At 36.8% G+C, this 26,140-nt stretch overlaps 1 protein-coding gene across 1 annotated transcript in view; it reads left to right on the top strand.

Annotated features, from left to right (window-relative positions):
• The first annotated feature begins 499 nt into the window (after nucleotides 1–499).
• The window catches only part of SNRK (SNF related kinase), a 30,827-nt gene continuing 5,186 nt past the window's right edge, over nucleotides 500–26,140 (top strand). Inside the window, exons 1-5 of the mRNA XM_010175410.1 lie at nucleotides 500–598; nucleotides 1,707–2,400; nucleotides 20,099–20,240; nucleotides 22,825–23,037; nucleotides 24,201–24,335. Of these exons, the coding sequence (XP_010173712.1) occupies nucleotides 1,812–2,400; nucleotides 20,099–20,240; nucleotides 22,825–23,037; nucleotides 24,201–24,335 (1,079 nt within the window). The 5' untranslated portion in view covers nucleotides 500–598; nucleotides 1,707–1,811. The remainder of the gene's footprint in view (nucleotides 599–1,706; nucleotides 2,401–20,098; nucleotides 20,241–22,824; nucleotides 23,038–24,200; nucleotides 24,336–26,140) is intronic.

The raw sequence follows: 26,140 nt of genomic DNA on the forward strand, positions 1-26,140 counted from the left end.
GCCACTGCCCTCTGATGTAAATAAGTTTTTTTGAATCTCTTAAAGATAAGGAGAATTTCATTATTTATTGTTAGGTATGACATTGTACTATGTTCTTCCCTCTGCATCTTCTAATGGTTACTTACCAGGTAGGAGAGTGTTTGACATGGGCATTTAGTTTAATGTAGCATGCTCTAATCTAGTTTTGTACTTTCTGGAGTAAGGATGGGATGGTTGGGAAGTGGATATGCCAACCCCAATTTTGATACGATGGCATCTTCTAATGAAGTAAAGCAGCTTATGGAAGAGCATCTGAAGCATAGTGCTTAGTAGCAGAATGAAAGGGAACAGTAAAACAAAACCCAATGAAGTTGTTTGGTTTTTTTAAAGCTTGATTATTACCTTTAAAGAAAAACAAAACCCCAAATCCCAATGTTTATATGACTGTTACACTTACCCTGTTCTTTGTCGAAGTTATGAAGTTTTTCAGAAGTTTATTGATTTAATTCAAATTTTACAGGGGTGGAGGTCTCAAACTGAATTCACGCGGACTTTGTGGAAATAGACAGCTGGATAGAGAAGAGGTTATGCCATGGCTCCAGCTGAGAAAAGCAGTAAGGTGAGCTTGTTAAACATCAGAGAATCCTCTTAGGACCCCCAACCTTGTAATTGAATCCATATGAAACCAGGTTCATTAGTTTCACTGCCTGTGAAATAACTTGTTTAGCAAGGAACGTTTTTAGTCTAGTGCTTGCATTTCGACTTGAGAATAACTGATATAAGGGGCTGTTTGTTTGCCAGCTTCCTCTTCAAATATTTTCTTTTTGAAGTTCAGTTTTGAAACTGAAAATATATTCTAAAGAGCTGTGTTTTCTGTATTTGAGTTGGCAATAAGCCATCTAATTCTCATACTTCTGGCTACTTTGCACTCAAAGTGGGAGAAATGGTAACCTTTTTGATAGCTACAGATTTTTACTTAAACCTTAATCGAAGTTAAGGATGCAGAAGAAGTTTTTGTGAGGTTTGGTGTGGGGAAAAAAGGCAATGGTACATAAGGCCTTCAAAGCCAGTTTTGAATATGAATATTTTATAAGTTAGTTGGCTCCCTTTTGCATAAATGCCAAATTAACTGGTAAGCAGGAGTATGGCACAAATATGCTGAACTCTGGAGTTCTTTCCCCTTCCTTCCCACACTTCTTCCCCTTCTCCTGACTCGTTCCCTGCTGAAAATAGGAAGCCTACATGCAGTTTTTATCACTAGTTTTTTAGAACTCCAGTCAAAATATTTAACAAGACATTTTATTTAGCACTAAGAGTACATCCAACCCAAATGTTTCATTTCAGCCTATAAAACTTTGTTCATTTGTTGTAATTACAGTATTGATTGATAATGCTTTCACAAAGCTTTGCTAATTTTAACAGTCCTTATAACACCGATTTCAAGTGTTTCTTGCAAGATTTCAAGCTCAAGAACATGAAAGCCACTGAGATTCAGATAAATTTTCTTTATTGCACTGTTGAAATTCACTTCCCTCAAACATACTTGATAGTGTGACTTCAGAAATTTGTTGGTTACCACAGCATGACTTATCAAACCCTTTCCAAAAACCCCTGAAGAATTTAATAAGTAATCTGTAATAATGTGCCAATGTAACTTTAGGAGAATTACAGGATAATAATTTTGCTTATCTTTATACAAATATATAATCTTGTCTCTTTATTTTTAGGTATGCTTGGCAGTGACAATGGACTATTTATTTGCATCAGATACTCTTATATGAAAAGATCACATTTCCAAGGAACTTAAATATTATTTCATCTTCTGAAACAGAATGGCAGGCTTCAAACGAGGATATGATGGAAAAATTGCAGGATTGTATGACTTGGATAAAACTTTGGGTAGAGGCCATTTTGCTGTGGTCAAACTTGCTCGACATGTCTTTACAGGTGAAAAAGTAGCAGTAAAAGTAATTGACAAGACCAAACTGGACACTCTAGCCACTGGACATCTTTTTCAAGAAGTTAGATGCATGAAACTAGTGCAGCATCCCAATATAGTACGGCTGTATGAAGTGATTGACACCCAGACTAAGCTTTATCTTATCTTAGAGCTAGGTGATGGAGGAGATATGTTTGATTACATCATGAAACATGAAGAAGGTCTGAATGAGGATCTGGCAAAAAAATACTTTGCTCAAATAGTTCATGCTATATCCTACTGCCATAAACTGCATGTAGTTCATAGAGACTTAAAACCAGAGAACGTGGTCTTCTTTGAAAAACAAGGACTTGTGAAATTGACTGATTTTGGCTTTAGCAACAAATTTCAGCCTGGAAAGAAGCTCACCACAAGTTGTGGATCTCTTGCGTATTCTGCTCCTGAAATTTTACTTGGGGATGAATATGATGCACCAGCAGTGGGTATGTCCTTTTTGAATTCTACCAGTAATCTAAACTTAAGTACCATGATGTTGTACCACTCTGTTTTCAATTTCAAGATAATGCCATATGTGGAAGCCAGTTAACTGTCAAGAAATAAATTATAACCTGGATGAGTTAATGCTGCAGCAGCTCAGTTTGAAGGAGATACTCACACATTCTCAAAAATGCTTAAAAGTTCTTTTTATATGAAATGATGCAGTTGTATACATTGTAATTAACTCTTTATTAATAATAATGTGAATGCAATGTGTATATTTATACTTGCTTTGTTAGAGGACTCATCTCCTTTTCAGAAAAGTGCCTGTTTTTAATTTATTTTTAACATCCCCCCTTGCCCCCCAAAACACCCAACTACCGAGTGATTTCATTTGCTCCGTTTAGCCTGATGAGAATGACATTGCGAGCCCAGGCTGCTTATATGTTCTGCTGCAAGTTGGTAGGAATCAATTTTTAGTAAGTACTAATTTGGCTATCAAAGGAGGAGACAGGAAATTAAGGAAAGCTTGAACTCCCTCTTTGCCCTTTTCTTCCTTTTCTTGTCTGAGAATTTAAAGTAGGGTGTGAGTTCCCAGTTGTTTAAAAGGTAAGAGAAATAGTAATATGTAAATTAGTCTTTTTTGTGTTTCTAGGTGGAAAATGGAGTGTGCTAGATGGACTACTACAGATAATTCTCTTACTTTCTCTGTTAGGTCTGCTGCATATGCTATTAGAAGTAATTTAGAGGTTTTTTTGAAATATCTGTAAATGTTGATAAGAGTCACTGAATAGTGTCCTGTAGTCATACAGATTTCTTGTATCTGCTTCTCCAACAAATTTAAGTACATGCAATTCCAAGTGATGCTTCAAAAATAGCTTATGGTAGTTAACATGCCTCTTGTTCTTGTGTGCCCGGTACCTGATACTTTTACTGTCTTAATAACACCCATTTGGACTCTCTACACAGCTGTTTTGCTGTGATTATAGTAGTGGCTGTAACAATAGTTTAAGACTGACTTGTCCAATTTTTTCCTAATTTACCTGAGGTAAGCGATCAGCTAATTTTGTATGCTGACAAGGTATTCCTGCACACTGCTGAACTAAAATTCTTGCATTATTTTTGGTAAAAATATTTTCAGCTAGTAGGTGGACAGCAGGGTGACCATGAGCCAGCACTGTGCCCTTGTGGCCAGGAAGGCCAATGGCATCCTGGGGTGCATTAGAAGGGGTGTGGTTAGTAGGTCGAGAGAGGTTCTCCTCCCCCTCTACTCTGCCCTGGTGAGGCCACATCTGGAGTATTGTGTCCAGTTCTGGGCCCCACAGTTCAAGAAGGACAGGGAACTGCTTGAGAGAGTCCAGCATAGAGCCACCAAGATGATGGAGTGGAGCATCTCCCTTATGAGGAAAGGCTGAGGGAGCTGGGTCTCTTTAGCTTGGAGAAGAGGAGGCTGAGGGGAGACCTCATTAATGTTTATAAATATGTTAAGGGCGAATGTCAGGAGGATGGAGCCAGGCTCTTCTCAGTGATGCCCAATGGTAGGACAAGGGGCAATGGGTGTGAGCTGGAACACAGAAGGTTCCGCTTAAACATGAGAAGAAACTTCTTTACAGTGAGGGTGACAGAGCCCTGGAACAGGCTGCCCAGGGAGGTTGTGGAGTCTCCTTCTCTGGAGACATTCAAGACCCGCCTGGATGCCTTCCTGTGTAATTTCGTTTAGGTTCCTGCTCTGGCAGGGGGATTGGACTAGATGATCTTTTGAGGTCCCTTCTAATCCCCAACATTCTGTGATTCTGTGATTTTGTGATCTTAGTCTTTGCCTAAACATTTGAATGTCACTTAATGGATTCTAGCTTTGAATAGGTATTGTACTGTGGCTTTTCTGGGCTTGAAAGTACTTTCTGAAGTGTGCTATAATTAGGAGTTTTAGATGTCTATGATATTTGTGGTTTCGCAAATCCATGTTGATGCTAGAGTGATGCTTGACAAAATTATTTTTGTTTGGAGTAAAATGTTCTAGATGAGTTGGTTCTGGTTTGACTAGTGGCCAACTGGAGATCATCGCTCCTGAGTTCTTCTGTATTCTTCTGTGTCTTTTTATTTTGAATTTCCTGAAACATGAGTGTAACCGCAGTGGCCTCCGAATCTAGATGGGAAAGTGCGTTTGTTAAATATTCTGTACAGTGCCTTATGTGAATTTTTTTATTGAAAAACAGAGTAGCAGGCAAATTTTGGAGGATGATCAAAAAATGGAAGTTTTGATATTGCTGCCTGACTGAAGTTGCTTGGAAGAAAGAAGGTGTATGGGGATTTATTGGGGGGGGGGGCGGGGAGGCATTAGGAGCAACATTATGACCAAGTGGTCCAAATTGAATTATGTAGTTAACAAAGCACACTTTGGGCCTCTTAACGATAAGTGTAAGAATTGTGGCATCACAGAAAATGTTTCTTATTGGACTTTGTAAGCAATTAGGTAGGTGAACTTCTGAATAGTACTAGAAGGAAATGGTTGAATGGCTTCACAGAGGGGCAGGTCTGGCTAATATAGAGTGGATGATGCGAACAGCAGAAAAACTAGAAAAAAATAATTTATTCTAGCTGATGTTTAAGGATGCTAGTTAAGTTCTATTTCTGAGAATATTTAAATATACATCAGTGGTTAGTTTTTTGCTTACTTATTCCCCAGTATACTGTCTGTTACCAGATACTAGAACTTCTCCTATCCTAGTTGACAGACTGCAGTGCTTGTATTCTAACTTTTTTACTGGCACAGTTTTCATCACTTTGTGATGCACTATAAAATCTCTAAAGTACTGTCAGTACAATAGTTACAGAATAAAAATATCAAAATTTACTACAAGTTACCAATAAGATAATGACCTTGAAGACTCTGGATTTTCCTTTTCTAACTGTGGATAAAAAGGTAAAATACACTACACAAGGTTTCTAAATATGACTTATTTGTGTATTTTAAGTGCAAAGATTTGGGGGGGGCGAAGAAAAAAATAACTAGGGATTTCTTTAAAGCCCTCCTTCCCCCAAATGGCATTTTAAATGTAGACTCTTAAAAGAATATGTGTTTAGGAAATTTATCACTAACTATGTAATTATGCAACTGGGAAGCAGCTTGTGCAAACCCTGTTAACTTTTAAAGATAAACTTTTATGCTAAGATGAGGTCATGCTTGCAGACTAGAAGTATGTATAAATTAGGAAACATTTTCAAAAGAAGACAAATTACATCAGTTACATTTTGGTGCTAGTAATGTGCAAGGTGTATATATAGCCTGAAATAGTGGCGAAGTGCTTTGAACTCATTCAGGTAGTGGCTGAATAGGGCTGTTAATATTGCAAGAATAATGACTGACAATGGCAAAGACTGGTTGCCAGTTAGGATGAAATTACATTGTAGCTGGGCTAATCTAAAAGCTAGTTGCTCATGAGAAAGGAGGTCATACTTTCTCCAGTGCGACTATACGGTCCTGCCCCTTCATGGGCATCTGACCGCTTGAAAACCAACTCAATTTACTAAAACGCCAAATTAAAAAGCATTGCCCTGCTTATACTCTGTACATGTTAAGGTATATTTGCATTCATTAGAATATTTTAAAACTCCTACACCTGTTTAAATTTATCCAAATTTGGGGTTTTTATTTGCAAAAACTAGTGCAAGAAAAATTGATCAAGATAGATGATGGAGGTTTTTTGCCAAAGACCTTTGCCACAAACATGTCTTTTCTGATGTTTTATGAATAATATTAGAATGAGTATATGAAGGAAAAGACTTCACATTTTCTTGCTACAAAAAGCTGAAATATTCAGGCCAAGTCTTTCATTAAGTTATATGCTTAATAAATATAATGGAAAAGCTTGCTTTTTGAAAAGGTAACTGTTTCAGCTAGTTTAGGGATTAATCTCCCCTTTGTGATGCCACTTAAAAGTTTTCACACTTGAAAAGAGACTAGTTAATGTAGGTCTCATTTCCTTTTGTGTTCAAGGCTGTAGTTAAAATGATGCAAGAGGAATATTAGGCAATGATCATATGCTCCCAGGGCTTTTCAAAAAGCTGAGTGAGTTAGATAATGAGAAGTTATGTTGCTTGTAGTTTCCCATGGTTTTTTTACACTTAATTAAAATCTGTTCTAGTCAGAGGAAAGTGACAGGGCTGTTGCTGCACATAAAGTTTACTTTGTAAATCAAATGGACATAGTATTTTAGATCAGAGTTCTGTCTAGAGCAGTGGTATAATCCAGCAAACTCAGGAGTATTCAAAAGTGAGTAACTACAGATGAGGAAGAATAAAGCATGCCTCTGGTAATACTTTTCCTTTTGCTCTTCCAGCATCAACAGAGATTGGATCATTAAATAAATAGAAATCACCTCTTTCCTAGGTGATAAAGTTTAATTACAGTTTTTCAGATCAGTTGATTCTTTCAGAGGTGAGCAAATTCTATTTGAACTGCTAGGCATCCCTACAAAGTATTAAGTGCTGTGTAGGCTACAGTAATTCTGGAAGACACTGACACTTCTGATAGGTTTTTATTGTTGTATTTGAGTATTCTGTATGTGATTTTCTAGATGCATAGAAACATCTGAAAGGTAAATTCATCCTTCTGGGGATGAAAAATGGGCAAATTCAGGTTGTAAGATGGGGATTGTCCGTTTAGCACAGTTGAGCACAAGGCTCTAAAACAGTACTGCAATACACAAATGGCATTGTAGATATCACGGGTATTTAGCATTGTAGTCTGTCATCACAGAAACACCAAAAGAATGGTGGTAAGATGTTCCTCATAAGACATGGCTAACAAGAATATTATGGTTACTGTAGCTCAGTGCTATTCAACTGGCAGTTTGTAGTTCAAATCAACTTACTGCCTTCTTGGAAGTTGCAGGCTCCAACCACTTAGATAACATTCATTACTTTAGTAGTTAGATGCAGGCTTTCTTGCACAACTCAGACCTGGTTATCTTCTGACATTATGGTAAGATAGTACTGGATGTATGTATTCATTATCTAGTAATATATTTTGGAGACAGAGGTTCTGTCATGCATACCTTTCCCTTTCCTGAGTTGATGATAATGCTTTTAGACCCACTTTGTCTCTGTTGGAATGATCCCAAATAGTCTTGGTTTTCCATCAAGCATTTGTAAGGGCTTCTTACTCGCATATAGTGTTGCTGGAGTGTGTTTGGTCTTTCAAAGCTTCAGCCGTGTTACCTGGTGCTTGGGCATAGGGCTAAGACCCTGTCTGGCCTGTGTGGAGCTATTTTTGATGTTTCTGCACTTTATTCACTCAGTGAATGACTAATGTAAACATAATGGCCAGTGGGTATGTACAGTAACCTTTTACACTATAAAAATGCTGAATATAAGATTTGACAGATTTGAGTTAAAAAAAAAAAAAAACAAACAAAAAACCTGGTAAGATACTTGCAAACTGTTTGCGATGTTGAATCATTTAGCATACCTGACAGCATTTTGGAATTTCAGTATGCTCAAAATCACGTTACAGCCAAACTCGACAGAAATGAGGAGCAAAAAATCGTACAAAAGCTTTTCACTGATTGTTTTGTTTTGAAAATCTCCCTTTTTAATGTTGTATTGCAACATTTTAGAAGATTTATAGTTAGATATATTATAGAATGAGCTTGAAGGTGTAAGGGTGCAGAAAGCTAAAAGAGTGTAATACTTAACTGCTTCCAGCATAAGAGATCTTCCCCTTCTGTTTTGCTTGTGTCAATGCAGAGCTACCCCTTCTCATGTGCTGCACTCTGCTGCATGACTGGACATTTAATGAACTGTTTTTATCATCTAACTTGATGGAAAACTTAACTTTTCTGGAGGCTTAACTTCTGCCAGGTTAGCAGAGCCATTTGTTCCCTTAGCATTGAGTGGAAGAGCTGGCAAAAAGGAGGTGAAGGGAACATGCAGCTTGAACGAATTCTGGGGTAAGGTGGTAGGACCTGCCCCTCTTTTGTGTTAGCAAGTTTAGGCTAGATCAACTCAGCCTAGCTTGCTTCACCTTCCATGTGAGAGAAACTCATTTAACTGAAATTCATGAAGTATCATTGCCAGTGCATTTTTAGGACAATTTTGCTCTACTTTTCCAGCTTCACGTACTTTTTGAAGCACAACAGAAGGAGCTGATGTGTGATGTGTCCTTGTGTATTTCAGTGCTGGTTTCTCCTCCTATATACTTGTGTTAGTGGCCACGCTTTTCTGCCTTCTGTGCTGCGTATCTCACACTGCTGAAAAAAAAAATCAAATTTGAAATATCAGAAATGAGCTCTTTATCCTTTTTAGAAGGGGCAAATTTAAGGAATGGGTTGTAGAATACTTTTAGGAAGTTTCATTTTTGAGGATATTCATGTCATGTTGACAAAGAATGTATTTTTAAGTTCTGTGGCAATTTCTATGCAGGTAGTAAAATTTATTTTTAATGTAAGAGGCGTCCATTTTTAAATGTAGTATGCTAGCCTTTGATTCTGCTTTTTTCCCGCTCAATCTAATTACTTTATTAACAAGAAAATACTTTTAATGCCTCAAATTATTGAGTGTGTTATGCTACAGGTATTGGAGCCTTGTATTCAGAAGTGAAGTTATGATGTGATGGGGCTGTAATGAAGGGTGGGAGTCTGTGATCCTGACGACTTCTCAGTAAATCTGTGCTGGCTAATATTCTTGGTATATAATTTATGTTCCATTCTGGATTACTTTATGACAAATTTTAATACATTCACCAGTAAATTGCTGGGTGAAGCAAAGAATTTATCCAAGTGAAACTACAGAGGAGAAGCTGTCAAGATAGTCTTCAGTTACTACAATCACAGCTAAACTGTAACTTAAGTATAGGCATGTTTATTAGTCATCTCAGAGTGTTCATGGGAGAACTGTTTTCATAATACTTCAAACTGCTGTTATGGAGCAAAATTTCATTATGATAAATACATGTCCACAGTCAGGAAGCTTCATTTCATCTATCTTGCAAGAAAATATTCAGATTACTTATGTTCAGCCCATGACTGACTAATTTAACAACACAGATCTGGTGGGACCTAAATCAGTGGTGTAGTACTTAGTTATAAACCAGGTGCTCAAGTTTTGTGTTCATGTGTAAAGCTGTACTAAGATGTTAATTTTTATAAATAAAGTACAAATTATATGTCTTACAGCTAAAACCTTTAGGAAAGATAAATAGGTCAGAAAATATGAAAGATTTCTTAGATACCAGGAGCAAATTGTCTTCAGTATTTGTATTTTTAAAAAAAGACCAAAAATATTGCAGTGAAACATGTATATAAGCTGAATGGGCTGTATAGACTTCGATATGTCCAGTGATTTTGAGAACATGTTTTATACAGAGAAAAACTTCCTTCTGCATTTAACTAATTTATATTGGGGTTTTTTTTATTCTGGAGCAGTAGTATTGGAAAGTCAGTTCACTCAGAAAATGTTGGTTTTCTTTGCGTTTTTAATGTAGATTCAGTAACTTCTGAAATGTGGCTAAGCAGCAGAAACCAAAGGAGAAAGAATGCATTTCTAAATGCAGAATTGATGAATCAGATTAAAACAGACTATTTTGGAATAAAGGCAGTGGCATGTGTTCAGTAAGGCCTTTCAATGGTGGTGGGTTTTTATTAAAATAGCCTTACTGAAATTTGAGATACAGTAATTCCTAAAAAATAAAGAACAACTATTTGTATTTGAATAGTTTTATGCAACCAGCAAAACCCATGCTATTGTCTTCAGACAAAAATAAGTACTAGTTGCCAGACTGAATGAAAATAAGAATCACTTCCAAAAATAAGACTAGTTACTGATGATCATGTCTTAGTTAAATAAAGTAACATATATAGAACAGACTGTTTCATCAGACAGATAAGCTAATTATGAAAATAATTTGCAAAATGCCATTTGCTATTTATGCTCTTTTTTGGAGGGTTAGGGGAAGGAAGGAGAAGTTTTCTCCTAATTGTCTTGTCTGCTATGTGTTTTAATAGTAATTTTAATTGGATCTGTAGTGCTTTAAAACAAGGAGAAAACCCAGTTCTGCCTATTAATTTTGAAAATGTTAGCATTGATTGCGAATTATTTCTGCCTCAGCCTTCTGCAAGGGAAAAATAAATTCCATTCTACCAAGACAAAAAAAAAAAAAGGCTGAATTAAAAGACCATGGCATCTCTGAAAACTAGAGGTTTATTCAAAGCCTTTTTCGTGAAAGGTTAAAGAATGGAAGAACAGTTCAGTCAGTTAAAAATCAAGTATCTACAAAAGAATAATCCTTATTCTTTATCAGTACTCTTCAAACTTTACAACCGGTCCAGTTTGAGCATCTTTCAGATTTGCCAGCGGTCTGTGCACATGGTAGTGTAAAAAATACTTGCAATGCATGAAAATGCTGAAACTGGTAACATAAAATTATTCAATACTATCTTGCTACTGACTTTATATACAAGGGATACGACAATTTAAGGTTTTTATCTTATATGGGGATGGAAATACTTTTCTTCTTTTGAAACACGCGTGTATCGACAATATAACAGGCACCATTCAAACAATTCAGTAGTATTATACCAGCTTTTATCCTTTAATACTGTAGTATGTAATTTTTCATCACTGTTTTCAATAGAAGTCTCATTTTCTGCAGTGTTTGACTTGTCATTCGAATTTTTACTCTTAAACTGTGTTTTGGTTCTTCAGACAGTTATGTGAAGCTATGCTATAAATTTGAGTGTTTGTTCTGTGTTCCATAGCCTATGCTGTGGTCAGGATCTTAAATTTCAACTTGTAACAAGCATACTTACCACTGTTATCCTCATGAGTTACCAGGCTGTATGTACTCCTGAGCTTAATGAAGGTTCTACCCCAAAATTCCTATCCAAATAAAATAGTTCATGTTGGGGTTTTGTGTCTGAGTTCCAAACAGCAGTCTTCAGATATCGCTCCATTGCTGCCTAGCTCTGAACAAGCCCAGAGTACAGACATACTGATGATCTTTGCATTAGATTTTCATATTGAGTTCTGCATAGAACAGCGTGATATTGAAGTGCTGATGTGTTGAGTGTCTTTCAAGACTTATCTTCAACAGGTTTCTATGGATTGGACTTTCTTCCACAAATCTGCTCTGAAAAGGTTGTAGCAGTCATGGTGATGACATTCTCTGTAATGTCTTAAGATAGTGGTTAGAGTAATTGCCCCTCATGCTGGAAATCAGGGTCCATTTCCATCCTTCATTTATCTACGGTCTGATATCTCTGCAGTGGCAAAATAAATATGTAAACATTTGTGTCATCTCCATAAAAGTTGATTTATTTTCTTTTTTGCTTATTAAGTGGCTTCCAGTGCAAGACAACTATTCTGTTCAGCTGTTACAGTAAACATTCCAATGAGAGATGTATAAAACTTGACTAAATTTATTCAATATTACAAATCACTTCTGCTTCTCTACAAGCAGACTGTCTGTAGAAAGATCAGTCTTATAAACTAAGCAATATACACTGTGGAAACTGGTAAGCAGTTTTACATTGAAATTGGGAGAAAAAAATTTTTCCCATAAAGGTCTGAAATAAACAACTTTAATAAACAAACTCAATTTGCTTCATGTAGTTAAATGTGAATGTGTCTGTTCCACAATTAGGATGGATTTTTAGCTGCTTAAAATCACAAATTCACATAGCATATATAAAGTGTGACAAGTGTCTGGCTTCTGAGGAATGGTAGAAATTTGAGCAAATCTTATGCTATAAGGATCCACTGTGTCACATACGATATAACTTTCTGAACTCCCTAGTGCTTATTTTAGGGGTAAATCAGGAACTTTAGAAAGCAATAAATGGCTAATGGGGGATTGGACTAGATGATCTTTTGAGGTCCCTTCCAATCCCTAACATTCTGTGATTCTGTGAAATGGTGATGCCCAGCTCAGTGGTTAAGCAGTGAATATGGATGTGCTTAGTGCAGTGTACAAACCGGAACGCATCAGATGTTTGACTGCCCTGTGTTTAAGACAGGCACAGCATAGGAGCTTGGTTTCTATGGCAGTGACTTCATGTTATGTAAGGAAGTTGCGTATACACAGCCCTGGTTGTCATGGTTCTGGGAATCCTGCTTGAACAGTCCTTTCCTGATGAACATTATTTAATGGCTTTAAAAACAAAAAAAAAATTCTCTATTGCAGCTAGCTAGTTGTGCTTTTAAAAGTCCTAATTTCTCTTACTTTATTCTTGTTACAGCAATGGCAGTTTCAGCTTACTAGTACCAAATTTAAAGATTAAGTTGCATCTTGAGATCTTCACTGTGCTTTTGGAAGACCTTGATTTTGGCCACTGCCGTATACAAGCGTGCCTTCCTTCACTATACTCATGCGAAGTTTTACAGCCTTTAAGCATGCTAAATGCATGCAGCATGACAGGCCTAAATTTGACTTTTGCATCGGTTTTCTGCAGAGAGCAAATTAGATGACCCTTGGAGGGGGCAAGAGCAGAAATAAGCAGTTTCTATAGAGCCTTAAATTGCTTATTACAAAGAGTAGTAAACAACTTGAAATTTTGAAAAATACATTATTGTTTAAATCTGCTCTTCTCCTAATGAGTCTCTGTAACCATGCTCTTCCCTGTGCTCCTTCAGTTAAGAGTCTCAAATCTAAAATTGGCACTGGCACCCGAGTTCTGAGCTGTGATAAGGGAGTATAGATACAAATGTATGCTGACTCATTTTTCCCCAGCCAAGCAGTTTTGCTTACAAAGCCTGCTTCTTTATGTGGTTAAACTATCCAGTAGTAAATTTATTACAATATCTAAAGGTTTTGTCTAAAACCTAATTTTTTTTGAGCATTAACATAGCACCATAACTAATATATTATCTTACAATGGTATGCCAGGAGTGTGAAGGTGGAGGGGAGGCAGATCTCTGCAGAGTACTTTGCTGTGTGGATTGTATGTCAAATTGTATTTGTACTGAACTGAGGGGAGATTTTTTTAATGGTGCAGCCCATTTAACAGGTCTCAAAAAAGCAGTCTTGCTCTGCATGCAGATCCTGCCCATATAGTTCTGCAGTCTCCTTTGTGTTTTGTTATGTTTTGTTTCCTTTCCCCCCCACCTCTGGTGCTTGTGCAAACCTTCAGTGAACCAGTGCCTTTCAGTGAATGGGTTAAAATGTAAATAGATGTTGTCTTCTTTGCTTTTAAATATATATCTACAGCTTCTAATAAAATGTGAAAACAGTAAACTGTCTCAGCTAGGATTTTCCCCCTGAGTTGACATAAGGTATATCAAAGTCTATTTTCACAAGTGTGGGGAGATCTAAAGAAAAACTTCTGTTCCTTTAAGTTTTGAATTATTTTTCTTCCCCCTTTCCCCAGTTATTAGCTGGTCTAATAAGAGATGTTGCTTCTTTTTAGAAGCCTTGCTTTGATGAGATGTCAGGCTCTTATTTCATTGCTGCTCCAACATCTAATCTGTTGACGCGACTGTCTTGTCAAAGTTGATGCTTTTGACCAAGTCAAGGCACTCAGTTTGAGTGAAACTCCCTTTTGTTATAGGGTAAGAATGCTCTTTGGCTTTTAGGAATGAAAGATCAAGCTGCCATTGTCTGCTCTGCAGGTGGAAGTAGCCTCCCCAGCAGAAGCAATGATTCCCCTTTTGCTACACCTAGTATGTAAGCAGAAATTGGCAGTAGCAGCATGTACTGGCCAAGTGTTGATGAAAGCACTTGATCAGTTGAGTGCAAACCATCTCCATATTCCTTAGGTTCCTTGGGATCCAGAGGACAGATGAGTTTTCTCCTTATTAATAGGAAAGGAATCGCTGATTCTCCTTTACTAGGAATATTCCTGTCAATTCTGATAGGAATCTCTGATTCTCCTTTACTAGTTTCTCAAAGACAGCCGTGTTTAAAGATCTTGAATTTTGCCTTTCTCAACCAGCTGGCACTATTCTGGAAAACAAGGATTTCCAAAAGATACCATGGTTATTACATTAAATGGGTGAACAGTATATTTATACTGCTCTTTTTGCAGTATATTTTCTGAATTTGACTGAAAAATATGCAGCTATGGATCTCCAGTAGAGAAAAGTGGAGAGCACAGGTACAGGATTGGTTTTTGATTTTTTTTTTTATTTTTTTCATGTATAGAATGGCTGAAAACTAATAAATCGGGTACAAACAGTACTTCTTATATATGTTCTGTAGTCATTTAACTGTTGTTCTTTTAAATCTTTCAAAATTATATGTGGGTATTAACTCATTATTTTGGAAATCTGCTTTGGTGACTTCAGATTTTAAACCTTGAATTTCAAATTACACCGAAGGCAAGCAAACCAACATGTTCAAACTTAATTGCGTATTGGGAGTGTAGGTCACCTACCTAAATTTAGAAGAGGTGTTTACAAATAAGTAAGACTTTTAACCCTGAAGTTTATGGATCCTTTTTACAAAGAGGAGATGATTTCCCCTTTTTGCTAGTATTGCCTATGTCAAGCTATAAGTGTCTTCAAAACATGCAAAATAAAAACTTTATAATGCAAAATCTGCAGGGATTTCTGTTGTCCTGGAAACTCAACTGCAGAGATCTGCCAGTAAACTTTTTTTTTTTTTTAATTCATCCAGGCTTGTGTGTTAGAAAAAATGCTAAGGTGAAATTTTGTGGGAGGTTGAGAAGGGCAAGATATTGTTGTTACTGTTCTTACTTTGTTTAGGATCGCACACAGTTGTTGTCTGAATAATTGTGGTAGTTTGAAATATCAGTGAATAATCCACTTCTTATATACCAGTTCCATTTTTCCATGGTTCTTGCAGAGTTTATATATTTCAATTCAAGTTACTTTGAAAATTTGTTTAATGTTTCCTGTTTTGTCAGCATTTTTTTTACCACTTCCTTCACGCTTACCATCTTTTACACTGTGTTTGGTGTGAGGAGTGACAAATAATTGTATTTTATAGCTGAATTGAGACAACCCTGTACTGGTTTAAATGCAGCATTCAAGTTCTGTGTGTTCACACTATCAACATTATTTTAGTTCTTACTGTGCTGTGTCATGCTTTAATTTTTGTCGAATAAACACCTACAACGCGCTGCTTCTGATGGGCAAAAGCAAGTACAGTTTTCCTGTTGGCGCTGCATACTCCAACGAGGTCGTGTGGTGTAATCGTCCTGCTCAAGCAGGAACACTTAGAGTCAGTTGCCCAGGTCTGTGTCCAGATGACTTCTGATTATCTCCAAGAAAGGAGACTCCACAACCTCTCTGGGCAACCTGTGCCAGGGCCTGGTCACCCTCATGGTGAAAAAAATGTTTCCTGATATTTAGAGGGAACCTTCTGTATTTCATTTTGTGCCCATTGCCTCTGGTTCTGTCACTGGGCACCACTGGAAAGAGCCTGGCTCCAGCCTTTTGGTACCCTCCCTTTGGCTATCTATACATGTTGATAAGTTTCCCTCCTGAGCCTGAACAGTTCCAGCTCTCTCAGCCTTTCCTCATAGGAGACATACTCCAGTCCCTTCACCATCTTCATGGCCCTTCTTTGGACAATCCAGTAGGTCCCTCTCTCTCTTGTACTGAGGAGCCCAGAACCAGACACAGTACTACAGGGGTGGCTGAGCAGAGGGGAAGGATCAGGTCCCTCAACCTGCTGGCAGCACTTCCTAATTATTGTGATTCACAACTGTAGTGATTCATTGAGTGTTTTTTGTTTTGTTTTGTTTTTTAAATACGAACACCCATAGATTGTTGCCTTAAATGCTGGATGGCAAAACTTAAGAGTGAGCTTGACCATAACACTCCTTTTCCAGTCAAAAAAAAAAAGCATCCAAAACATCTGCAAACACCTGTGATGCAAGATCTGTAAGGCTGATCTGGTCACTGGTATGTAGGACAAAAGCTGCTGAAAGACTAAGTGAATTTTGTCACTTTTTGGGGGCCACAAAAACTGTGAGTCTTTTCTTTTTCTTAGATGTGGCTGTAGCAATGTGTACATTTTCTGTTGTGCCTTTGCCTTTAATAAGGTGGCAACTTGCAGTTAACTAGAAAGAGTCTTATTAAAGATGTTGCATCATTCAGCAGGTTGGTTGGTTGGTTTTAGTTGATGTGTGGAGTTGCAAACAAGTGATTTGGTTTAGTTGAACCGTGGCACACAGAATAGACTAGGGAGCAACGCCTTGATTTGCGAGACTGCAAATGAAGGGGCGAGACGTTAACTCTTGAATGTGTCCTCTTAATACATCTACAGACATCCAAACACTTGGCTCTGCTTCCATAAATGAGGAGAGACTTGCTATAATATGATAGTGGGGTTCTTGTGAAGATGATCCCAAGATGGCATCTGTCGTGTGACGTGATAAGGTCTGCACTAAGCCTTCCAGTGACTTTTCTCTTTTTAGTCTTCACATGTAGATGGGATTTACTTAGGCACACTATTTTCTTGCTTCCTAGTTATTAGTATACTTCTAAATCTGCTAAGGTTACTCAGCTGTGTCCTTGACACTCTGAGCTGAATTGTTTTAGTAGCCATGACTGCAGATGCAATGAAGTTGTTTTTCAGCCACAGCTATAAAAATACGGTGAGAATAAAAGCAGTGTAATTGTTTCTGTCCACTTATTTCTTGGCCACAATTCTTATTTCTTGGCCACATCAGAGTAAGTGTCTGCTATGCTGGCAGGCTAACAAAATGCACATTTGTCCAAAAGGGTAATAGGAAGCGCTGCCTGCAGTATGTAAGAATGGGCTAGTGTAGTAGTAGTTGCTCCCTTAGTGCTATTTGCTGAGAGTGTAGGAATATCTAGATAATGTGACAAGATCAAAAGGTCTTAAGCACCATTTTTACTTTCTAACAAAACTTTTTTCTGCATGTACATGATGCCTTTTTAGTAACACAGAATGCATGATCTACAGTAGCAGTGCAGTGCATGATTGATATTTCACTATTAACAAGAGTTTGTATTCTATTTTTCACAGTTGTATTAAAAAAAAGTTTAATTTCACCATTTGCAGCTGCTCTTATCTGGAAAGACTCATGGATATGGAGTGCAAAATACAGTAACTAGTGAAAGAAAAATATGCAAAATTCTCCGTTATGTACTGGCTAATCAGTAATTACTGTTTTATTTGTCAAAACAGCTAGGTTGGTATCTAACTGGACATTGTGTTGCAGCAAACAATAGTTATTTTTTTTGCATTTCGAGGATCAGTTGGATTCTGGTTCTGAAAAGGTTGTTTTTTAATTCTTTTTATAAAGTAAATATACATACATGTTTACCTAAATAACTTTTGGAAAACCAAAACATTATCTGTCATCACAAATTCTTCCAAATTGAACCACAGAAAAGTGTAAGTATATCCAAGAAAAGAAGCCATGTGTATGAAATAGAAAATTTATTTGGAGGCCACCTTCTAAAAGAAAATACTTAGAAGTTCAGTATCTACTCAGTGCAGTTGAAACTTCAAGGTTTGCTGGAGTTTCCCGTGTACGATGATTTTCTGGAACTTTAATTGTTGTCTTAGCATGATTGCCACCCTTTTTCAGGACTGTCTTAGTGTTTTAAGCTTGGTTTCTTAGAATACTGTGGTTTTCTTTCTGTTTAAACTTTTTATATGCTTATTTTTAACTTATGGTTTAATTTTATTGCTTCCCTCTCTAATATTTTTCTCTCGGCTTAAATTTAGCCGATGTATATTGCTTTATTATAGCAAATGTAATTTGTCTGTGATTATGAATGCTATGTGGACTCTCCTAAAATACTTCATGCTGAAAGGAGACATGAAACATTCTATTCTGTTTTGTTGTAGGGAGAGTATTGAACAGAATACTAGGGTGGATCATATCACAAAACAGATCTTAGGTGAAGTTAAAGAATCTAGGAAGGACATTGCTATCCAAAAGATGACTGTTCACAGAAATGTATAAATTCACATGTCTCATGTGCTTGCAAAAATGAGTTCTTGTAATCTATTGTGTGGTGGGAGATAGATTATACACCAAAACTTCCTGGCCACTTTCAAACTAAACAGCAGGAGAAAGGCATATAAGTAGCTTTACAAAATTAAAGGTACCTCTTAGGTGAAACTACCTTTCTGTCTTGTGAGGCGTTTAAAAATCCTATATTCCAGAACATTAGCTTTCTGGCTGTCAAAGTATGAAGGCACTTACTGAATCTTAAACATGGTAATAGACATATTGAATTTGCAGGTATATGTGATATGGTGTATGGGCCTCAAAATGCTCAGTACCTATAGGACTGAGGCCCTAGTAAGCATAACAGAAATCAAATAATTGTCTGAGTTAATAGCATACACTTAGTACAAATTAGAGCTCTAAAGAAAATTACCATGTAGTGTTTCTCTTCCTCTGTCAGCTAAACTATATGAAGAATGGGTTGTAACTAGCAAAATGAGTAATTGGCCTAGGGATGAATGTGTATGATTTACATTATTAAATAAAATTGTAGCCATCCCTCAGCGTTAAATGCATGTCAAGTATTTTGAGTAGGGTACACAAAGCAAGATGCAGTTGGGGAAGTAACTTGATGTGGTTCCCTCTTGCAAGCCCTTCCAGTACGGAGCTGGTGGGCCCTGCCAGCTGCTCTCCCCTCTTCCCTCAGGAGCATCTGCCTCTAAATTTCTCTCACTTCAGCTAGTTTGATTGGTTTTACTGGGTACAGATCTGTAAAACGCTAGGGTGTAAGACCCAGAATTGCCACTAAAATTTCCAGAGCATGGAGTTGTAGCTGAAGTTTAAGAGCATAGCCTTTTCTCTAAACATATATTGGAGTTAGTTACTTATTTTTGTGCAGTGATATATTTCTCAATATTTAAGCTTCCTGCTGTATTGAATGCAGCGAGACTGGTTAATTGTTTTTTTTCTAGGCAAACGCTAATAAAGATTTGAACTAAATACTAGCTTTTACAGTAAGTAGAAATCAACTAAAGGGCTTTATGCCCAGAAGTGCTTCTTTTTCATCTTTTGGTATGTCATTTCACTGGGGAACAAGAACAGTTGTTAAATGTTTTTTATTTTACACAAGCAGGAATTAGAAGGATACAAGAAGACTCCCAGAGTGTAGTAGAGATCTCTGTTAATTATGTTTCATTTGATGGATATTGTTAAAAAAATAACACCCCATACTTTGTGATGACTAGTGTAAGAAGGTAGTTTTACATAAATTATTTAATTTATTATTTAGCATTGGAAGTAGCAAAGAATTTTTTAAAGCAACACTTCTAAAGGAAAAACATATCTAGTTCAGTCTTAGTGAAATAAATGACTTTGTAATTTCTTAGTTCATACAGTAACATGCAAACAAAACTGAGAACGATTTATGCTAGTACTTAAAAAAGGAACGTGCTTTGAATACAAATCTCTTCATTAATCTGTGACTACCTGTGAAGAAAAGGGTAATGAACTCTTGTCTTCTGAGTGACCAGATTATCTCCAATTTTATCTAGCACTCTGCTGTCAAAGATGTTATGCATCTCAAACTGTTAGGCGTCTCTGAAGTCAAGAATTCTGATACTTTTTTCCCTCTAAAATTGTATAAAAGCTGTCAAACAATGAAACTCCTGTATTTTGTACATTAGTGAAATTGCTAATTCCATAAGTAATGCTGATAATCAAGAGTGCAGTAGTAAACCCAGTATGCATCTCAAGTTTTGATAGTAATCATTTGCTTCCTCATGGTTATTTTAAAATATGTACTATGTATTTACAGATATCTGGAGTTTGGGGGTCATCCTCTTCATGTTGGTTTGTGGACAACCACCATTTCAAGAAGCAAATGACAGTGAAACTCTGACTATGATAATGGACTGCAAATACACAGTGCCACCTCATGTGTCCAAAGAATGTAAAGAGTAAGTAGAGCACTAACGAACTTGGAAGTATTCATAGGATTGGATTCTCATTACCTTTGGGAGTTCCTCATACCATATTAACAGCGTGTGGAATATTCCTTGCCTGTTACTAAGATATTATGCCTGCTGCTTTTGCTTAGTTAGTATTTCTTCACATTGATTGAGTAGTTTCTTGGGCACCAGTATTGCATTTTTTTTATTCTTTGTGTCTCTTCTTACTAGGATTAATCCCATTGATATTTGTGGTCAATAGGTTTTTTCCCCACACTTGTGTGAAACTTCAGTTTGATTTTACACAATGTAACTTGCTTTTATGTGTCTCAGTTGTAATGCATTTTATAAATGAAGAAGCTGCTTACCATGGACTGGCTTCGGCCATCACTCTTGCAGGACAAATTACAAGGTGTTGCTGAGAGTACTTTGTGGCAGGGTTTAAAAAAGTAATGATACCCATAGATTTCTGTTCAAAATACAAGTTGTCAAAACCTGAGAATATCACAGCAAGTTTTGCTCATCTCCTACTGAAATTGCAACTCCAAATCAACATTCTAGGCAATCAAGGGAGAAAAATATTCTGTCTGCAAATACCATATGCCATTTGGGAGTCATGACTCATTTTGATGTGTTGTTTTTCTGCAGTTGTTCGCTGCAGGTTTTGGGGGTTTTTTTTCATATGTTCCAGTATTTCCTGAATTTCTCTACTGGTTAATGACTTCTTCAGTCCTTTTAATACATATCCCAGTTACATCACTTAAACTATTTTATAATGTTTGGCTGGGTTCTTGAATCTGCAATAGAGTATCTTTTAATTTTCAGTATGAAAGTCCAGATGCTTTTATAAATGCTTGAAAATGCATTTGGTCCAGAGGTAAAAACAAAGCAGCATCTAGGATTCTGCTGTTTGACACAGGAGGAAATTTGTTACAGCTGTGCTCATAACGACCATTCCTGTCTTCACCTATCATCTGTGTGGTCCAGGAATCTAATGCATAGCATGACGCTGTAGCTGGTTTTCGTGTCTTGTTATTAGTGTCTCGCATTTCCAGTAACATAAAAAAGCTGCCATGAGTGCTCTCAACAGCTTGAAGAGCTTTACGTACAGGAAGAGGTTTAAAACACAGTACAGGAAGAGGTTTTAAAAAAGAGCTCTTATCAGTGAATTCCATTGAATAAATCTCTTGAGATGCTGCATGCTCTGCTGAGGCCAGGACACTTATTTTTTTCCAGCCTTTTGCTTAATATATTGGCTAATGTTAATTTGCTGAAAGGCCCAAGTAGATCCGCTTTCTCTGTGCAATGCATCAACAATGTATGATCAGTTACCCAAGTCCTCCATAGGTTAGGTTTTCTTAAGGAAAAGGCTTTGGGAGTATTTAAACTTCCTGCTTGGAGTAAAAGCATTCTTGGTGGTTTGTGATGCAGAAACAAGCTTAAAGCAGGAGGCACATGTGGTATATTTTTGTGGTTTTACTACAGGTGTAGTTTAAAAAAAGTCAAATGAAGTATATAGCTTGTTCCCTTTCTGTCATAGTGTTAACAAAAGCAGAGAAATTCAAGGTTCCCATGTCTCACCTCGCCTTTCCTTTTGGTAAAGGCAGAGACCACAGCTACTAAGTATATGTGTGACATTTTTTTACAGTAGAGTTTTAAGAAGTCTGAATTAACCTTCATTTTTAATTCCATATGTCATCTCACACTAAAAAAAAAAAAAAAAAGATTACATTTGTGTTTTGTGTGTGGCCTTGCAGTTTGAAGTTGTGTGGTGTAGTATAGTTAGTGCCATCGAAAGTATTATGGGAGAACTGCTGAACTGTGATTCCACATGTTGGAGCAATAAAGTTTATTTGAAACCTTGGCACCAAAAGTGTATATCCATGTTCTGTTTGTTGTGCAAAGCCAAAAATACCTCCCCCAAGGATTTTGCACGTGTAGTAAGTGAACTAAGATGTGCTGTGCTAATCAAGTCTTCTTTCTCTGTTTATTTGGGGAATTCATGCATTTCCTTTCCAGCACTTGTAAACACTCCGTATCAACCTATTAGTAGGTTTGTAACTGCATCATCCCAGAGACTGTTTGGTTTTGTGGGGTGTTCCCCCCCCCCTCCCCATGGATACAACAGATCACTGTTCTTTCAGGGATACTGAAGAATCAAATGTCTGATAGCTACTTCAGAATAAAATATTTCTACTTATCTTGCCATTCCATATTATTGTTGACAACAGCAATAATAGAGAATTATATTCCTGTTACTTTACAGACCAGCCTGTAGGCCATCTTTGACAGTTGCCCTATAAGACCTATTAAAAACAAACAAACCAGAAAAATCATGTTCAGAATCCAAGCACAGTAAATGAAAACTGCAGTGTTTGTGATATTAATAGTTTTAACGAGTAAATTGTTTCAGTTCAGCAATATTTGGAATATCTTTGAGAATAAATGACTTCCCATCACGTTGTTTAGTGTAGAGACTTCTGAAGATCTATGTGGACCAACAACAGAAAATTTCTTCCTAATGTTTCTCATTTCAGTGGCTGCTTTTTAAATACATGAGTGCATTCTGTTTAGATTTATTTTTTATTCACAGTCTAATTACACGGATGTTGCAGAGAGACCCGAAGCGAAGGGCATCTTTGGAAGAGATTGAAAATCATGCATGGCTCCAAGGAGTTGACCCATCTCCTGCAACAAAGTACAATATTCCTCTTGTGTCATATAAAAATCTGTCTGAGGAGGAACACAACAGTATAATACAACGTATGGTTCTTGGTGATATAGCAGACCGAGATACAATAGTGGAGTAAGTTGTTGGTTTTCTATATGCAGTTTGTTTTGTGCATCTGTCATTTTTGGTTAAAGCATGTCATGAGAACCTGGGCACTTCAGTGTTTAAATATCAAGCCATTCAGGTAGCAAACAAAATATTTCAGCCTTGCTCTTTGATGGGATGTTGTAAGGTGCAAAATACTTAAGTAGACCCAGGCTTAGGACAAACTTCAGGAAAATGTGTTGGAACAGTGTTCAGCTTCCTGTGGTAGTTTGCCATCTTGAGTAAACTGAACTGCTTTGAAATCCATGCTTTTACTTGTGTTTCATATCTCATACATATTTGGAGGTGATAAATTCTAGCATTTTTCCCTTGGTATGTTTCCAGTATCCCTGAATCTTTGTTAATTTAAAATATTATTCCTTTTATTTGTGTAATGCAAAATAGTCATTGTCACTGACTGAGCTTGCAAGAAAGCTACATAGTTTCTTCTAATAGACTAAACCCCCCAAATTTCTAAAATATACCCATAATTGAAAGAGGACTTAAAATTGTTTTTTTTATTTGTTTGTCTTTAAGCTGGAAAAACTGTTACTATCTCACCATTGGCAGGGACAGGGGGAGTTTTTTTGTTTGTCTTTAAGCTGGAAAAACTCTTACTATCTCACCATTGGCAGGGACAGGGGGAAGTAGCTGTCTCACTTCTTAAGCTTTTAGCTGTGTAACAGTGGCATCCTTTCTGTTAAGAGTGTCTTAATGATGCTTACTCGCTTATGAACTTAATTTTACTGTAAATGTAATGTGACAGCCTTAAAATAATGAAAGTATTTCCTCCAGTTGTTGCATAAATAAGGATTAGTACTTTGTGGTTTTGTGTACCAGTGGGAAAGCCCACCATTGGTGCATAACATGAATAAAATACAATTTTATCCTTTAATGAATGTTCAATAAAGGAAGAACTCCTTAATTTTTTTGGATGATATTCTGAGGATATCCTCATCCAACTATAGTTGAAACTACTAGATTTGTTGGCTCTTTATATTTAATAAAACTAAGACATACTTGTCAAAAATACGCAGTTCTGCTTTCAGGCGCTCTTCCTGCTATGAGAACTACAGCAAGTTGTGTGAGATGCATGTCCAGTTTCTAGAAAACCATTGATGTATGGTTTATTTCATGTTTTGCACTTTCCTTAGGGCATTGGAAACTAACAAATACAATCACATCACTGCTACTTACTTCTTACTCGCTGAAAGGATTCTGCGAGAAAAACAAGAGAAAGAAATTCAGACCAGATCTGCAAGCCCTAGCAACATCAAAGCTCAGTTCAGGTGAGAATTTAGGAATCAAAGTTTTAACCTGGCTTAATGAGAATATTATTGAATTGCTCAAATGCTTCTTTTTTAAAAACTAAAATAATTATTCATTGCAAATTTTAATGGTCTTTAAAATGCTGTGGATGCTTCAGAAGCTGTTCAGAAAACAGTTACCAATAATATTTTAAATTCCTACCAGTTTCAGGAAATGCCTAATCAATTTTAAGTCTGTATCTGAAGTAGTAAGGTTTCACACCTGCTAGGAAAGGCTGTGTTCATTGACTTTCAGTTCCTTGTACAAACTGTGTATGTAATATCCCTGGAAAAAAATTAGTTGCATAATCCATAAACATGTTGATGGGGAATTAGCTATAAATGAGAAATCACTCTGAATGTGATGTTATGGTTGAGTTGTTAGCTTTCATTTTTAATGGGCCGAACAGCCCCTAAATCAAGCTTACATCAAACATCTGTAGGTTATGTTCTTTTTAATATCAGTTGATATGCCTGTTGTCTAAGGAAAACTGTTGAATTAATTGCTTTAATCACCTATTTAAAGATATTGGAATAATTGGGTGGTTTGTTTTGTTTTAGTTTGACAAAAACATGTTTAAAAAAACCTTATAGTAAGGTTCCCTGAGATTTTTCAACGCTTCAGCTTGTGACACAGTAAAACTAAAGGGGAAAGTGGGGTTCTGGCATCTAATTGGTATTGATATATTCACCCAGTCCATTTGCTCTGCATCCAGTTATGAAAGCATTCCATATTTGCAGTTACAGCAGCGTATGTTTTTTAAAAAACCCAAAAAACCAAACCAAACAGACACAAAGTGAATAGTATAGTTTCTGCCTCCATGTTGGTATCGGAGGATACACATTTTGAACAGTTACTTTTCTTAGACATTTGAGTTTTAATTTCCTGAATGAAGTGTTAGCTATGACTCAGGATCTGCTGATATTGAAAAAAATCTTTATTTGCCCATCTTGGCAATCTTTCCACTGAAGATGGAGGTTGTGCCAAGGAATTTCCATTAATTTTTGTTTTCTAACCTCCAGTCTCTTCAGAAGTTGCCTTTTAGGTTTTAGTAAAATATTATTGGTAACTATTATTAGCAATAATAACAATTGTTAGTAGCTCATCTCTTAGATGAGAGAAGAATATGAAGGGCTTGTGCTGATGTTTAGAGTTGCTGCCTGCCTTCAGTGTTGTTAATCTGTCTGTAGGATTTAGAGAGAAAGACAAAATAGCTTGTTCATTCCAAAGGTTTCTTTGTGCAATTTCATGCAAAGTCACATGTGAAATCATTTAAGAGGAATGCTAATAGGTACATAAATGCTATGGTGCCCTTCTGGTCCATATCCACATTTTTCTTGGCCTAATTCATAGAAGTCAGATACTACTACCTCAAGTTCAATCTAAGAAAAATGGACACTTGATTTAAATTAAAGGCATGCACTTTGGAAAATAGGTTGAAGATACATCACCTCCATTGATTGTTACCTTGGATTTAGGCTGAGATTTTGGAGGCTTTTAGAGGAGTCTCTTCTGAATACCATTCTGTCTACCTGAATAATGAGTTGCTTAACATCTTTGTCATCTCCAGATGAGGCTGCACCCTGTGTTGTGCACTAGAGCAGACTGAAATTTTGTTGCTGCAGTTAAAAAGGTCATTCACTCAATGCTCACTTATGTAGGGAATTTTATCTTATGTTGTGTGGTTACAAGTACTTTGCAGAGTTATTGTTGCAGGCAACTGAGGGTTGCCTATAGAACCTAAATGGTCTGGAGCTGGGTGTGACAGAGTTTACCTCTCCTCAAG

The sequence above is a fragment of the Antrostomus carolinensis genome, unplaced genomic scaffold (genome assembly GCF_000700745.2).
Source record: "Antrostomus carolinensis isolate BGI_N321 unplaced genomic scaffold, ASM70074v2 scaffold13119, whole genome shotgun sequence".
NCBI classification, from domain to species: Eukaryota; Metazoa; Chordata; class Aves; order Caprimulgiformes; family Caprimulgidae; genus Antrostomus; species Antrostomus carolinensis.